The sequence below is a fragment of the Callithrix jacchus genome, chromosome 5 (assembly GCF_049354715.1).
Source record: "Callithrix jacchus isolate 240 chromosome 5, calJac240_pri, whole genome shotgun sequence".
NCBI classification, from domain to species: domain Eukaryota; kingdom Metazoa; phylum Chordata; class Mammalia; order Primates; family Cebidae; genus Callithrix; species Callithrix jacchus.
In genome coordinates this window covers 9,691,354-9,708,352 of record NC_133506.1, presented here as the reverse complement: position 1 = coordinate 9,708,352, position 16,999 = coordinate 9,691,354, and the positions used below count along the sequence as shown (strand labels likewise).

Below are 16,999 nucleotides of genomic sequence, written 5' to 3'. Positions count from 1 at the left end.
GAATTTCTAGCCAGACACACCTTGTCTCAAATCCTGGCTCTCAAAACCTTAGCGAAGTGATTCTCCACTTCCTTATCTGCAGAAAAGAGGGCACATAAAAGAATAGCTAAGCAGACGATGTATGATAATGATAAGGTGAAGTGCTTAGTTCAGGGCTCGGAATAAAAAGGAAGGGTCTCTGCCCTGCGCAAGTCAAGGGGCCCTCAAAGCAGGTTTTGAGAACCAGTAGTTATTATTGTTGGTGGGAGTGTCTGAGTCCCTGGGGTAAGAGGAAATGGGAGTTGGAAGCACCCCTGAACCATCAGGCAGCTTTGCTCACAGCTGGACAATTACAAGAACCACTTTGATTTGCCAAAAGGGATGCTATCTAGGTTAGGCGGAGCCAAGGATGCCACGGAGGAAGAACATGTGAGCAGCAACTGGGCCTTGACGTCAACAGCCCCGGGCCAGGCCTGTCCCCTCATGGATGCTTTCATGTCCTGCAGAGCTGCAAGGGACAGATTATCCCTGGGGGGGCCATCAGCCCCATTACATAACTGACAGCTCAGCTTCCTGCTGTTGATGCGGCAGAAACAATCAAAAGATGGCAACAGCAGGCCACTGGAGAGCTTGTGGGGACTTACGAGAAAAAAAAAAAAAAAGTAATAGCCTTTCCCACCTGGGGAGGAAAACTCCTCAGAAAACACCAGCAGAGAGACCAGGCGCCAAGGGACACCTCTCTTTGTATACAGGTACCCAGAGCCACCAGGGTCTTCACAGTTGAAGACTGAGCTTCCATATCCTGAGAGAAAAGAGAAACAAACACTCCGACTCTTCACTCACAAACCACCCCCCATGCCTTCTGAAGCTGTTTAGTGCTAGTGAGAGGGGGTGTGGAAAGGCTGTGACACCCCACTTTATGGGCAGGGTCTCAAAGAGGCTCAGGGGTTCTGGATTTGCCTGGATCAAAGAATTGATCATCAAGAGACACCACTACCCCATGATCTCTCTGTTCTTAATAAAACCTCCATTCTTACCCACTTTAGGGCACAGGCTAGCATTTCCCTTCTTCCATCCTCCTTTTGGGATATTCAAGCCTCCACCAAGGACTAAGGAGGGATCAGCTTCTGGGGTGCAAAACCAAACCACTGACTTTGGCCCCTTGGCAGTTACACCTTCCCATGAGGGAAGAACCTTCCTTGCTTCTACTTTTCTTTGGGCTATCCGGCTGCTTTTTGCCACACTCTGAACCTTTTCAGAGAAGGAGAGGAACTATCTCCTATTGAAGCCTACTAAGCGTTCCATACCATGCATCTCATAATGCCCTGGGCTTGGTGGGCAGGAAATTCCATGTAGTTTGATACTCAGTTATTTGTTGAATTCAATTAGGAAAACATTTTAAATTTAAAGATGATTCAATGAGCCAATACACCAAACTGGCTTAAGTCATGGACTGAGTCCTGGGTTCACAGCTAGGCTTTGCCCCTTCTTAGCTCTGTGACCTTCAGGAATTTACTTGAAAATAAATGAATTATCGGTCATAAAGCACTCAGCCCAGGGACGACTGTGAATTGTTGTTTCGGTCATCTTTGTCATTGCTGCCCTTTCTTCACAGCCTAACCACTTAGGCTGCCACGTTCCTCCGCCTATGAGGCAGGAGCTGTTCCTGGCCATCTGATAGCTGGGCCAGGAAGTCACACTCAGAGTGGACCTATCTAGTACAGGGTGGGGGTCCCAACTTCTCCCCTAAAACCATTTTTAAATTTATTCTCCAGAGACTGTTTTGAATACTTTGCTGTTTAAAACAAACCATGTTAATTAAGCATTTCTTTTCCATGTTTTAGTATCACTGCTGATTAACTTGATGGCTACAGCGTTAACAACAGTTTGGGTATAACTCTAACCCAAAGCAAGCAAATTGGTCACTGAACTGGGCTTCCATGACTTCAACAGGCAAATATGCTCATGCCTGTCAGATAAGCTGAAAGGACTTGTGAATTCCTGTCTCAGGATCAGGTTTGTACTAGAGGTCTGGGGACTACCGGGGTACAGCCCGAGATCTTGCAAAACAGAAGATCTGAAGCCCAGGTCAAGGCGCCAACACAGGTCACCCAGTACGTTAGCCAAAAGCCACATCTTTGGGCCCCAGGCTAAGGATAAATAGATTATCTACTACTTCAACAAGAAATTCGGCCTGATTCCCTTCTCTGATGTTAGGCAGCTACCAAGATCTCATATGGAACAAGGAATGTTTTCTGTGACCCCTCAGGTCACACCAACATCTGATTTCCTTCAGCAGGCCTTAGCTGCCCACTCCAAAAAGACGTCATTCGAAGGCTTTGGCTTCGAAAGGCCCTAGTAACGGAGGTTTGTATATCAGACAGCAGACTTGGCCATGAATGCAGATTCCCTCATCCCACAACACTCTCCCTGGTAACATGTGGGCGGAGGCACCTGGAACATCAGTTTGGCTGGCTTCCTGCTTGGGGTAAAAGGCTGTGGCTAGCTGGTAGGAACCATTAGGAATTATTAAATACCATTCAAAAGTGACAAATAAGACCCATCACTGAGTGATCTTTAAAAACAGAAATACTTTTCTGGAACAAATGATTGGACAGGGTGGACCTGACTACAGCTTTATGTCAAAGGAAAAGCTATTTGGCAATCCACAAAAGTGAGGCTACCAAGAAGACAACTGTCTTCAGAGGGAAATGGAAGGCAATACTCCACCTAGGCCAAAGTGCGCATCTAAACAATTCTACCTTATTGTCAGTTCAGACTGTTTACATGGGGCATTTTCACAACCTCTTGTGATTCCCCCAACCACCTCAATAAGATATATAGGATCAACTCCATTTGTACATAATAAAATTGAGGCCCTGATAGGTGGAATAATTTGCCTAAGGCCACAGTCAGGAAAACACAGAAATGAGACTCAATCCCTGCACTGTCACTAGACAACACTTCTTTCAGGGGAATCCCAGGTTCCTAACCCCAAGTGCATTTCCTTTTGTTTTTGCAAAAAACTAAAACTAGTTAGCCCTGACTTAAAAGTGACTCTGAAATCTACAATCCTAAAACACCGAGATGTTTTTTCATCATGGTGGTATATAAGGGTCAAGTGTGTTTACTTACGCAACTAGAGGTTTTTTTTCCCCCCTAAAGACAGGGTCCTTCTCTGTCATCAGGCTAGAGTGCAATGGTGTGATCTTGGTTCACTGCAACCTCTGCCTCCCTGGTTCAAGCGATTCCTGTGCCTCAGCCTCCCGAGTACTAAGCCTATGGTGCGTGCCACTACACCTGGCTAATTTTTGTATTTTTAGTAGAGACCAAGTTTCACCACGTTGCCCAGGTTGGTTCCAAACTCCTGAGCTCAAACGATCTGCCCGCCCTCAGCTCCCCAAAGTGCTAGGATTACGAGGCATGAGCCACCACATCCGGCCTATTTTAATTTTTAATATTACAAACATTCACAGATATAACCCAAAACAAAAGTTCTTTGGAGTCCGTAAATTCAAGAATGTAAAGAGGCTTCAGACCAAAAACTTGGAGAACCCCTGATGTATTGTTTCACTGTCTCCAATTCCTCTCCTCTACTCTTATCAAATCCACCCTAGTTACAGGTTCCCCCATTACTCCACCAAAATTGTTCATGAATACTGATGCTTTCCCATTTACCAAATCCAATGGCCAATTCCTCTCACTCAATCAACTAGCATATGATGCCACAGCAGGCTCCCTCCTCCTCTTGCTGTCCTTTCCCCCGTCTCTGGCTCCTTTCTTTCTTCCCACCCTCAGTGTTGCACCACCAGGAGCTCAGTCCTCTGACCTCTTGTCTACCCCCACTCCAGTACTGTGGCAATCTCTAAATTTGTATCTCTAGGCTGGACTCCTCCCTTGAACTCCAGACTCATCCAACTGCCTACTCTACATCTGTAGTTAGATTCTAAATAGGCACACCACACTTTCAGATAACTAAAACCTCACTTTCTCCTGCCAAACCTATTCCTCCCAATGACTTCTCCATCTTATTTCATGGCAACTCTATTCTTCCAATCACTTAGGCTGAAACCTTGGAGTGATGCTTAATTCCTTTCTCTCATACCTCATATATGATCTAGCCAGAAATCCTGCTGGCTCTGACTTCAAAAAACACCCCAAATCCAATTAATCACTTCTTTGCTCCATTGTTTCAAGCCATCATCATCTCTCACCTGGATTACAACAACAGCCTTCCATCTTATCCCCCACTGTTTATTTCAAGATGCAAAGTGATCATTTCAAAAGTACAGCTATCACACAGCTGAAAACATACCCATGGCTTTCCACCTCATCCAAAATCACAAGCCAAAATCTCCACAGAGGCTTATGGGCCCTACTCTACTCGGCTCCTGGTTATCTTTCTCTTCCTATACACCCCTTGTTCACTCTAGCCAACTTCCAGGACCTTCAGTGGCCAATACCTCAGCCTGAGATGCTCTTTCCCCAGAAATCCTTGGGACTCTCTCCCTCAACTCCTCCTTACATTTGCTCAAAGGAGACCCACTCTGACCTCTGCCATTTAAAAGTGCAACCCCACCCCTCCCTGCCTCCTAACCTTCAGATCTCCCCTACCCTGCTCTACATTCTTCCCACCCTGCCCTCTTCCCGCACCCAGCACCGGGTACTTTCTTGTACATTACCTATGGTTACTGTCTGTCTTCCCAATAGAACGTTAAGCGCCACACTGCAAAAATGTGTCTGTTTTGTTCACTGATGTATTATCCATGTCTAAAATGGTACTTGGAAATAGTTTCCAAAGAACATGTTCAACAAATAAATGAAATTAGCTTGCCCATCTACAAAACTTGGCAGGGGAAAGGGAGGTCAGACTCAATGTTCTTCCCAACTCAAGCCTCAGAGTCTCTGACCAGCTAGATATGGCTCATCCACACAACTGATTTGAAGCTTTTGGCAACACAGGGGTTGGTTCTGGTCACAGACCTGGGCCCGGGCCCACAGTTCTAAGTGCCCACCTAAGACAGGGCAGGACAGGCTACGGTCAAATTGGCACCACCAGTACTGTAAAGATTAGCTGTAAGGGCTGCAAAACAGCCTAGGACACTCACAAGTAACCATATTCCTAAATCTTTTCTCCTCTTCTCAAGGTCACTTATTTTTCCTAGATGAAGGAATCACTCCTGTTTAGCCAAAACTTTGCCCTGAAAAACAGCACAAATCTCAAGTGTGGATATCCAAATGGAGGCCCTGATCTCAATTAGTTATGACAGCCCCATAATCCTAAACCAAATGCAGGTCCCTCTTCTAATGACAACCTTCCTCCATGAGAGCAAATCTGAATTTTTCAGAGGTCTTTCAAAAGCAGAAAGGATGAGGTGAAAATGGGAAGTGACAGCACAAAATACATGTAAAAGACTGTCTAGCTGACCCTTTTGGCTTCTAATATAGCCTAACCCTAAATCCAGCTTTGGGTAATGCTATACTCCTACCCGGTGGGTGGTAGGGCCAATTGGCCCAGCACCTGGAATACATGTTTGTGGAATGAAAGAATTAAACCTAAGTGACTGGCTCCAGAAATACATTCACTGAGAACACTACACAAGAACCCAAGCTCAACTTTGTATAAGCTGACTCCACCTAGAAACCAGAGGATAATGAAGGGAAAGGAAGGGAACTCACCCAAGTGACGGAAAGCTCCGTGCCTTACGGCTCCTGAGGCTCCTTGTGACAACTAAGTTCAGCACTAACTCCATCACCTCGTCAAGGCTCCAGCACAATGTAAGAGCAGCTTACTTCTAGCTTACCATTTTGATATTAAAGGAGAAGGGGATGGGGTAGGGATGCTTGAATAAGATATACCCGTCCTGAACTTAGGAGGATCTGGGGTAAGTTACTCAATCCTTTGCAAGATTGTAAAGGTGAAACAAAATAGTATGTAAGAAACTACCTAGCGTATATGCCAGTCAATTTTTTCATCTTATTTCTCTTACGCACACATCAAACTTCAGTCCAACTGAACTATTCTGCTGTTCCTATAAATACACCTTCGCGTTTTCCAGCTCAATTTCTGTCTACACTGTTCCCTGTCTTCTCTCATTTCCACATGTCTACATTCCTCATTTACCCAAATTGGTCTAGTCCCTCAAATGTGCCAGGTTCCCCCTCTGGTTTCAGGTCCTTTGCAGAGGTTAGTTAGTCCATCTGTCTGGGATGTTCCCTCACCCACAATTCCCTCCTCTTGACTCTGTGCATAAACACCTGAAAGGCCAATTTCCCTGACTCTCTCTTCACTTTAAACAACTATACAACAATTACGATTGGAAGAATTAGTCTTAGTGACTACCAATGACGGTAGAAATACCATCACTGAAAATACTACACATGAAACCAAGTTCAACTTGGAGTTTCTCTCCCTAATTAAGATGCAGAATTAATGAAGATGGGGAAAGTCTCTGACTTTGTTCATCATGTCACCCCAGAGCCTAGCACAGTACAGTCATGGGTCGCTCAATCACAGGCTGCTTAATGATTTCTGAAAAATGAGTCATTAGGAGACTGCTGTGTAACGTCGAGTGTACTCACACAAACCTAGGTGGTGTGGCCTACTACACAGAGACATGTATGGCCCACTGTTCCTGGGCTACAATTCTGTACAGCATGCTACTGTACTGAATACTATAGGCCGTTGTAACACAGTGGGAAGCTTTTTTGTGTCTAAACACAGAAAAGGTAACACACTGCGCCACAATATGCACTATAACATGACCACAGCTACATCACTAGGTAACGGGAACTTTTCAGTTCCATTATAATCTCATGGGACCACGTGACACATGCCATTCCTTCTTGTCCAAAATGTTGCTCATACGGAGCATGACTATACTTGACAAAGGAAAGCTCACAATAAATTTTTTAAATAAGCAAAGATTTCTACATAAGTATTCACTAATACATTCCTTATAGTATCTAAAATGGAAAAAATCTATTTTCTAAAGGAGGAGAATGGCTAAATTATGGCACATATAATGGGAATGTCACACCGTCACTGAAAACCATACTTTTACAGTGTGACATGGAGGAATGCTCCAATTTGTAATGAGTAAAAAGAAAAAGACCTCGACCAACTAGAGCAAGATCTAAACTATGTAGAACGAGATGTGTGAGTAGGCGGGATACTACAATTAGAGATAGTGTTCACTTTCTGAAAAACTGTCTACCTCTTAGGCACATTTTCTACCGTGAGCATTTAGAATGATGAGAAAAAGTATTTCTAAAAAAAAGGAGATACAGCTTAAATGCAATCTCCTCTCAGAAGACTTCTTTAAGCTTTCCAACTTGTACTCAGATAATTTCACATTTCTCCTCATCAAGATATGGGCGGGGGAATCTTTGATAAGCAGCACTTGGTTTTCTTTAACCTTGTATTTCCCCCCAACTCCACAGGGCCTAACCCGGGGTCCGGGATGAAGAACCCACTCCAGGAAATGTGCATACAGAACAAAAAGAGAGGCTGGGCATGGTGGCTCACGCCTGTAATCCCAGCACTTCGGGAAGCTGAAACTGGCAGATCACTTGAGGTCAGAAGTTCGAGACCAACCTGGCCAGCAAGGTGAAATCCCGTCTTCACTAAAAATATAAAAATTAGCTGGGCGTGGTGGCGCTCTGTAATCCCAGCTATCCAGGTGGCTGAGGCATGAGAATCACTTGAATCCGGTAGGCAGAAGTTGCAGTGAGCCACGATCGTGCCACTGCACTCTAGCCTGGGCAACAGAGAGAGACCATGTCTTCAAAAAACAAAAAACAACAACAAAGAGCACTCACCTTGTTTAAAATCACCCAAAATGCTTAGCCCTGAATTTTAAGCAGCACATGTGACCTGGTCCATTCTGGTTTCAAGTTCAAAGGCATCAGGCCGGTCCTGTGGGTTAGCAGCTAACATATCTTTCAAGAGCTGCTTGATCCCCTCAGACATGGAAGTCCTGCGTTTCTGGGGGATGTGCAACTCCATCTTTGGGTTTTCTAGCAGCGCCTCACCAACAGGGACGATCTCAGTCCCCTGTTTAATGTAGGTCCCCAGGAGCTCCTTCTTGGTCTCAGAGTCAATAAAAGTGATTCTTTCTATCATTGCCCAGATGATAATGCCCAGGGCAAAGATGTCCGCCTTGGCTGTGTAGTGTCCTTCCCAGACTTCAGGAGCCATGTAGAAGTCTGAGCCGCAGGCTGAGGACAGCCAGTACTTATTCACATTCACATTTTTGTTGTCATGATTGCCCTCTTTGCCTCGGGGTGCCAGACCAGCACAGACCTTGCTTAGTCCAAAGTCAGCCACCTTGAGGATGGGGGTGCCAGACCGCTCTGTGATGAGGATGTTGTCCGGCTTTAGGTCTCTGTGCACAATATGGTTTTTGTGCAAGAAGGCAATGGCGCTCGTGAGCTGCAGCATGAAACTTTTGTTGGTGGCTGGGTCCGGCCTCCGGGACAAGACATACTGATTCAGGTCTCCACCTTCACAGAACTCCATGACAAACCAGAGATAGCAGGGCTCTTCAGCATAACCCAGGATCCTTTCCCCTAAATCAAAGAAGATAGGAAGGAGCTTGAGTAAGATGGACACAGTCATGCTTCTTTTGAACTAAAGGATGCAGTGTATTCAAGAGTGACACTGGTGACAAACAATTGCTCCAAGAGGACCTGCACAACTGGCACCAAGTCCCTTACTGCTCACAGACAGTGCCATACCACCCACCCCTTCCAGGACTGCTGGGTAGATGGGATAAGGGAAAGCACGCAAGAAGGCTGTCACGGGTCTGTTGCTTCCAGTATCATTGTTACTCCACACTGAGCAAAAGACCGTCCCTCTCTTTTTTCCTGACTCGTATAAGGATTCTTGTTAGTGTACCTAGAATGGAACTACAATTTCCTTTATTTCAGAGGCACACCCCAATCCATCAATATTTTCTGCAAGCCCAACATATGCCTACGACAGGTTAGGTATGTAACATGCCCCCGTCTCTATGAGGTTTAGTTTCAAAGCGATGACAGGTATCCACAGCAGCAACCATCAAAAGCTGTACATCTGCATGAGGGTCAACTCCTACAAACAGTGAAGGTGGTCAGGAGCCACCAGATCTGAAAGCACGTGTCAAAGTGGGCAGGACTGAACTTACCCTGTAAAACGCAGGCAATAGATAAGTGGGGGAGCAGGAAGGTAAGTCTAGGCTGAAAGATGGAATGGATGAACACAGGGACAAAAACACCAGAAAGGTATAAACAGGAAGTCTGGTGGGAACAGTGGAGTCTGAAGTAGATGTACAAGATAGAATTAAATTGTGTGGGCTTGAAACTCCACAAGTTGGAAGCTGGTGACCAACATCTCCAAGCAAATCTCAGTATTTTTCATAAAGCAACTGATGGTTCAGTGAACCTTTATGTGGAAGTTATTCGAAGACTACAATTGTCCCCGAAGCTTAAGTCTAAGAAGGGAGATGTTTTATCTTACTGATGAGGAGAGGGGCGGGGCCTGCAAACATGCTGGCTTGCTCTGGGTAGTCACAAGGTCAGTTGTAACTGAGCCAGAACCTGAAGAGAAGTCCTCTCTCTGGCCCCAGTATGGAGTGTCCATCCTACCAAAAATGACTGCACTTCCTCAGACAGCTTCTGGCAGAGGGTTCCTTTTACTAGTTGTTGACTCTATTATAAAGGAAACCAGTGATCTGAGTGAGATTCTGCTAACCCAAACAGCCCTGAAATTACCAGGCACACGGTCTACTAAAGCCAGTGATCTGAGAGTTCTAGGTTCAGCCAAGATGATGTGATGTACAAAACAAAAGCTTTAGGTTTTTGATCACAATGGGATAGACCTCACTTCCCTTGTAATTATATAATTTATTTGCTTCTGTTGCTCATAACCAAGGTAATGCAGGTAGAACCAGTTTAGGGCAGATGTTTTTCGTTCTTTCCAAATCACTTGTTTCCCCTCTCATAATCCTCTATCTAGGTCATGGGCAGAGGCCCTCTATGTAAAAACACTGCAAAATGAAACATCAATCGGAAGCCCAAGTCAATCCAGATGCCAGCGTAAAGACCCAGAAAAAGGAGAGCAAGAAATGTGTACTAGAGGTAGGACCAGGAAGGAAAAGATGAAAACGCCACCCAATTCCTTTTGCAAAGGCCATATCAGAAAACAGGGAAACTTCTGGTGGGAGAATAAAGGATGAGGAATGATGCTTATTTTATATACAAAGTTAGTAACTATGGCAACCCAAGGAAAAAGAAAACAAGTCTGCAAAACAGACTATAATCTAAGTCCAGGTTATGAGAATCCAGGAAAAGAAAAAAGGGTAAAAAAAAAGAACTCAAGGTTTGTGAGTGGTTGGGTGAGATGGGACCCCTGCACTGAGGAGCTGCCCTGAAGAAGGAGTCAGACCGGAGATGCTACAGCAGGGGCTGTTTTGTTGAGAGGCAAATTCTGGACAGGAAGAAGTATTCTCAGAATCACATCCAGCATCAGTGGGTATGACAGAATGGAAAACTGGGAGCACAGCTATCTGTCCCAGATAAAAAAAGTGTTGTTATTGTTTTTGCAAGTTATGGTCTCGCTGTCACCCAGGCCGGAGTGCCGGTGCAACCATAGCTCTCCAGAGTCTCCAACTCCTGGGCTCAAGTGGTCCTCCCACCTTGGCTTCCCAAAGTCCTTCCAAAATAAGTACGTTTGAGGCCAGGTGCAGTGGCCTCAGGAGTCCCAGCTTCTCAATAGCACCTGGCCTCAAAAGTACTTCTTTGGCCGAGTGTGGTGGTTCATGCCTGTAATCCCAGCACTTTGGGAGGTCGGGAGATCGAGACCATCCTGGCCAACATGGTGAAACCCTGTTTCTAATAAATACAAAAAAAACTAGCCGGGCATGGTAGCAGGCGCCTATAGTCCCAGCTACTCAGGAGGCTGAGACAAGAGAACTGCTTGAACCTGGGAGGTGGAGGTTGTAGTGAGCAGATCGTGCCACTGCACTCCAGTCTGGCGACAAAGCAAGACTCTGTCTCAAAAGAAAAGTAATTCTTTGCACAGGAAGGGCCCCTGGACTTATTTCATGAGAAGCTGCAGTGTGTGCTTTCACGCACAAACTCCTAGCTGCCCAGGAGAAATTCTAGTCCTTTACTCCAAGCAGACTGTCTAACGGGGGTTTCAGCTACCTACGACCAGATGGAAGGAGGACGTGGACGATGCGAGGCACTTGGTGAGGTAACAGGAAAAACACAGACCAGGAAACAAGCAGTTTGGGTTGAGACCCCAACTCTGCCCACTGCTTCACTGGGTGGATTCTTTCTTCCACAGAAAATATAGGGAGATAGAAGTGTGATGAAAAGACAGGCAGGACCCTGGGCAAGTCCCTGAACCTCTCTGAGCTTCAGTCTTTTTGGTGCTTCAGTCTTTAGATCTATCAAATGACAGAATGACACCTCTACCACATGAGTACTGTGAATTAAGTCAGGTATGAACTACATTTTGCAGAATCTAAGATCTTTTTGGGGAAATGATCCACTGACCCGCACTAGCATCATCATTTCCACCCAACCACAACCAAATCCTTGGAAGCCACCGATTTCAATAATCCCAGTGGTATAGGACATACAAGTAAGTTTTTAGATGTTAGGCAAAAGAATTAGAGAACGAAAGTAGATGATTCTATCTAAGACATCATACTTCCTGGGCTGGAACAGCTGAAACCCATGTTCTAGGTAGACCAGGCTACTCCCATTTGAAGTCATCCCTCCACCTAGGCCCTCTGCCCCCACAATCTCTGCAGGTACAAATGAAATGTGCACCTTAAGGCTAGCTGCAATGCCAATCTATCTTATACTCACCTGATTTCCCAGTAACCTCCCTCTTCTGACCAGCCAAGGCACTAGTTCCTTATTTTTATTTTAGTTTTTATTAATTATACCAGGTATAGCCAGTTGGCAATCTATGGCTTAACTTTTCCACTTAACCGTAAGAAATGCTGGCACATTCTGCAGATGTTTTGAGGTCGGGGGACTAGATTTCTTACTCAGTCTTCTGGACTCCCCAGATTAACCTGCAGTCATTTTCCAGGATGACTGTGCACTGAAGAAGGGAAAGTAATCAAACTTTAGGGGAGTACCGAACACTCGTTCCACAAAGACACTAATTCCCAAAGAACCAAAGTGTCACTGTGGCCCACCAGTCAGAACAGGACTAATGCAGGGCAGGTGATCCATGGAGTTTTAGCTCAGGTCCAACTCACAGTGGGCCCCCAACCCCACCCACAACTGCGGGTATTTCCCCAGTTTCAGGATATATAATTGGAATAGACACATGCAGCAACCACTAAAATCCCCACATGAATTTCAGGTTTTTTGAACTGTTAGAAACAAAATTTACTAATTCCCTTGTCTAGTATAATCTGGCAGTTGTATGAGATTAATAAGAGTCACAAATTTAGCTTTTTTCCCAGAGAGGGAGAAAACGGGCAGGTTGTTTGGAGATAGTAAAAGGATCTGAGGTAAATAGGCCTTTGAAAGCCTACTGGGTTCCAGGTACTATTTTAAAAGTTTATCATATGAACTATTCTCAATTTACTAGACACCATTTTACAGGTGGGCCAACTAAGGCTGCAAAAGGCTTCAGAGCCTGCCCAAGTGTCCTGCCATGAGTAACTGGGGAGGACAGGAGAGAGCCCCCATAGCAAGCCCTCCCCACAGACCATGCTGTCTCCCAGTTCACAGAGGGCTAAAAAGTGTATTTCCAAGAGAGGCAGGCCTGCCTGTGGGACAGTTTTACTACCTTTCCCTCAAGTCTGACAGTCAGGTGACCAAAATACAAATTACGTATCTCAAAACATATCCTATGCCACAGTTCACAGAAGACAAAATGCTTAAAAAAGTAAACCCAAGAACAAAACTAAGCAGGTGTCTCGCATCTCATTAGTCATGGAAATTGATCGGTTGTGCAGAAATTCCCAATAAAACATGGCTGGCTTCACTGAGAAATGGGAGGCCAGCAGGCTCAACATAAGGACAAGCCAGTAGGAGCTTTGGAAAGACAGGCACTTCCTGGAAAGAAATACAAAATGCCCTGGATTTTACAAGCCTATTCTTAAGCCTCCACCAGAAGTTAGATTTCCAGGTTTCAGTAAACACCACTTAAATAATTTCTGAGCCCATATTGCTCTGAGACACAGTGGTGTGGTGAGATGAGGGGGACTCCTGCCCTTACAGAGGCTTCTGCTTAGAAGCAGAATAACTACAGCTGTGAAAACTAGGAAGCGGGCCCAGATCTGCCCAAGGAGTTGGGGGAGAAGCTGGGATGAGAAGAAGGCAGGCTGAGAATAGCTGCGAGAGGCCCTGCAGCTGCATCTTCCAGGATGAGGGGAGTGGGCACAGGAGCACGGGGGTGTGCGCCAGGAACACAAGTAGTCTGGGTAATCACAGAAGGTTTCCAATGGATGTGTTGAAACGAGGCTGGAGCTATTCTTAAGGCGGATTTAGACTCTAAGAAATGGGAAGTGACTAAAAGTTCTAGATATATTTTATTTATTTACTTATTCTGCAACAGTCTAGCTCTGTTGCCCAGGCCAGAGTGCAGTCAATCACAGCACACTGCTGCCTCTACCTTCTGGGCTCAGAAGAGCCTCCTGCCTCAGCCTCTGGAGTAGCGGGGACTATAGGCATGGGCCACCCTGCCCAGCCATTTTTTTCCCCATATTTTGTAGAGATAGGGTCTCCTTATGTTGCCCAGGCTGGTCTTGAACTCCTGGGCTCGGGCATTCCTTCCACCTCAGCCCCCTTAAATACTGAGATTATAAGCATGGGCTACCACACCTGGCCACTGACCTATTTTAGGGATACGTTGCTTACAGAATCTACAAGTCACCAATTTTAAGCCATACCATTTAAGTAAGCCATATAGGCTGCTGAAAACACTATGGACACACCAATGACTAAGCCAACCTCTGATTTCAGAGACGTTAACGTGTGAGAGTGTATCTTAGACAGCGAGACAAGTTCCGTATGGAGGCATGAGGGGCTGGTGATGGGAGACGGACTAGTGGCAGACTAACTTGTCAAGAGGCTCGAAACCTGGCGAAGTGAGGGCTGGCAAGGGAGGAGGTAAGAAGAGGATGTGAAAGGTCTTAAAGTTCAGGATAAATTAAAATTTGTAACTTGTTTCATAAGATGGAAAGGAGGAATTCAGAGAGCGCTCTGCCCAGTCTTCTGTTACTCTAAACTGCTATCTATTCAGATGATAATTACATTTCCTCTCACAGGTGAGGAGACTGAGGAACAGAAGATTAAGTAACTTGCCTAGTTGAGGGCAGGACGTCCAGTTTCCATAGCTTAGATTCTCAGCAGAAGCACTCCGACTGCCTTAGTGCCAGCAGCACCTGGATGTGCTAGTTCCCACAGCGGACTATGACACATGCCCCAAGGAGCTCAATGTTCATCCAGTCCATCGTGATGGTTCAACCACACAACATGCAGATTTGTCTTTCAGCAGAGGACTAATTAGGACTAGGACGACAGCAATTCAGCAATACACATATAAGTCTTAAAAATGCTCAATCCATTTGAAAGAAAAATCCCACTTGAGGAATTTATTCCAAAAGTGCCAAAAAGATACAAAACAGACAAGCCCCCCTCCCCCGCGCAACCTACCCAACAAGAAAACACACACCAACCACCAGAAATACCCAGAAGTGGTTTCCATACAGAGTAAGTGAAGGACTAGAAAACTGTTCAAGAATGAGAAGGAGGAACAGTTAACTATGGTATTGCCAACTGGCTGAAAGTTATACTTCAACAAAAGTTTACTTAAAAAGCCAAAAAAGAAAGTCACATAGTATAGAATAAGCAAGTTTGTTTTTTTTGAGATGGAGTTTCGCTGTTGTTACCCAGACTGGAGTGCAATGGCACGATCTCGGCTCACCGAAACCTTGGCCTTCTGGGTTCGAGCAATTCTCCTGCCTCAGCCTCCCGAGTAGCTGGGACTACAGGCATACACCACCATGCCCAGATAATTTTTGTATTTTTAGTAGAGACGGGGTTTCACCTTGTTGACCAGGATGGTCTTGATCTCTTGACCTCATGATCCACCCGCCTCAGCCTCCCAAAGTGCTGGGATTATAGGCGTGAGCCACCACACCCGGCCAGCAAGTTTTAATGTGAAGGGGGGAAAGGCAAAATATAAAAGTTACAATGTCTAAGAAAAAGGATTAGAGAGAACCCAGAAAAATGGAGTTTGAATAATTACTGTAGCCATCCCTGTTTAATTAGGAGTTGTACATTAAAATACTTTAAAGAGCTGGCTCAGCTAAAGATCTGTCCTGAGAAGCTAAAGACATGGACCCAACCAGATGTCCATATGCATCTTCCCAAAACAATACAAGCATATGGACCAAGTGTTGGTCCCATTCACAATGATTTTGGGCTGCGATGTCATTATAAAGAGGCTGGGTACCATAGCAACACCACAGGGTGTGTCCAAAGTACTTCCTAAGATTAACAGACTTGTTATGATGGCTGCCCAGGCAAAACAGTATCCAAAAGAGGACAAGCGAGAACCCACTGGCAGGACAGGGGCTATAGAGCCAGCCAGGCCTGGGGTCAACATTCCCTCTACTACCCGTCCCCCGACCTCCCAATTACATAGCTATATGATCCTGGGTAAACTTAAGACACCAAGAATCTGTTTAATTTTCTATAAATTGAGAAGAAACACCCACATCACTGGACTGCTATAAGGCTTCATTGTGACATACAAAGCACCTTGAATGGTGCCTGGGCACCAAAGCAGACTGCTACTGCGTGTGAATTATGCTAACGTCTCTGGACACCACTGGCAGCTGTCCAATACAGTCATAAGGCAGCCTGTCAAAAACATGGACACTGGAAAGAGCATCTGGATGTAAACCTAGGTTACTTGACCTTGATGGATATTGATTTTCTTCTAAGAACAGTTTATAAAAACACCAACTTTACAGTGGAGATGATTACATGAAAAAGGAATATGAAAATACAACGCTAGCTATTACTACTTGGAACATTACAGGGGTTTGTTAAAATGTAGAATCCACCAGCCAGGCAGACAGTTGGAGTACCCCTAATCCACAGCTCAAGTATCTCTCTCCATATGCATAGGCCTTGCCACACACCTAAGCCTCAGCTCTTGCCAGGGTTGTTTCTGATTTACCCTTTTACAACTCATCCTTCCTTTCCCCAGATTTAGCCCACATTCCTGGCAGCTGATTCCCCCAGAGAACCTCTCACAGGCTGCAGTGAAGTCACATCTGTTGTACTGTAACCATCTCTTCCATTAGATGAGGCGCTCACGGTGGAATGAAATGAAGTCTCTGGGCTCCCCACAGTATACCACACACACACTTAGGTGGACATTAAGAGCGTGAAATAAATAAGATAAAAGTCATGAGCTGGAGAGGTGTAAAAAGAGAAAGAACACAGACAGTAGTAGTAGAATATGTAGAATATGGAAGTTAAAGACAACTAGGTCAGGATCCAGAATTTACAAGTCACTAAGAGGGTTCCTAGCCCTAAAGATACCAGCAAAGGCCAAATTTCAGGTGAAAACGAGCTTCAAGTTCTACTTAGGAAGCACTCCTCAGGAGTTTACACTATAAACTTAAGGCAACTCCCAATTAACCAAAGCTCTCAATTAAGGAAGGCTTGTCTCCTGGGAGCACCTAAAATTCCCCAATGCATATAAAAAGCAGTTGGTCAGGAGCAAGAGGGAAGTCTGTGTGGTTGCAAATCATTCAAGAGTAGACCAGAGAGAGCAGGTGAGGTCCCTGGCAGCTGAGACACAGAAAGGACCAACAGAAATCAGCAGTGTCACAAACACTGATCAATCTACAACTAAAAGAGGAGCGATTGGTTTGCTGTTTTTTTTTTTTTTTTTTTTTTTTTGAGACAGAGTTGCTCTGTCACCCAGGCTGGAGTACACTGATGCGATCTTGGCTCACTGCCTCCTGGGTTCAAGAGATTCTCTTGC

General features: G+C 45.2%; 1 protein-coding gene across 1 annotated transcript in view; it reads right to left on the bottom strand.

The window, feature by feature from the left end:
- The window catches only part of STK35 (serine/threonine kinase 35), a 45,567-nt gene that overhangs the window by 22,084 nt on the left and 6,484 nt on the right, over positions 1–16,999 (bottom strand). The window contains exon 3 of the mRNA XM_003732801.6: positions 7,801–8,550. Within this exon, the coding sequence (XP_003732849.1) occupies positions 7,838–8,550 (713 nt within the window). The 3' untranslated portion in view covers positions 7,801–7,837. The remainder of the gene's footprint in view (positions 1–7,800; positions 8,551–16,999) is intronic.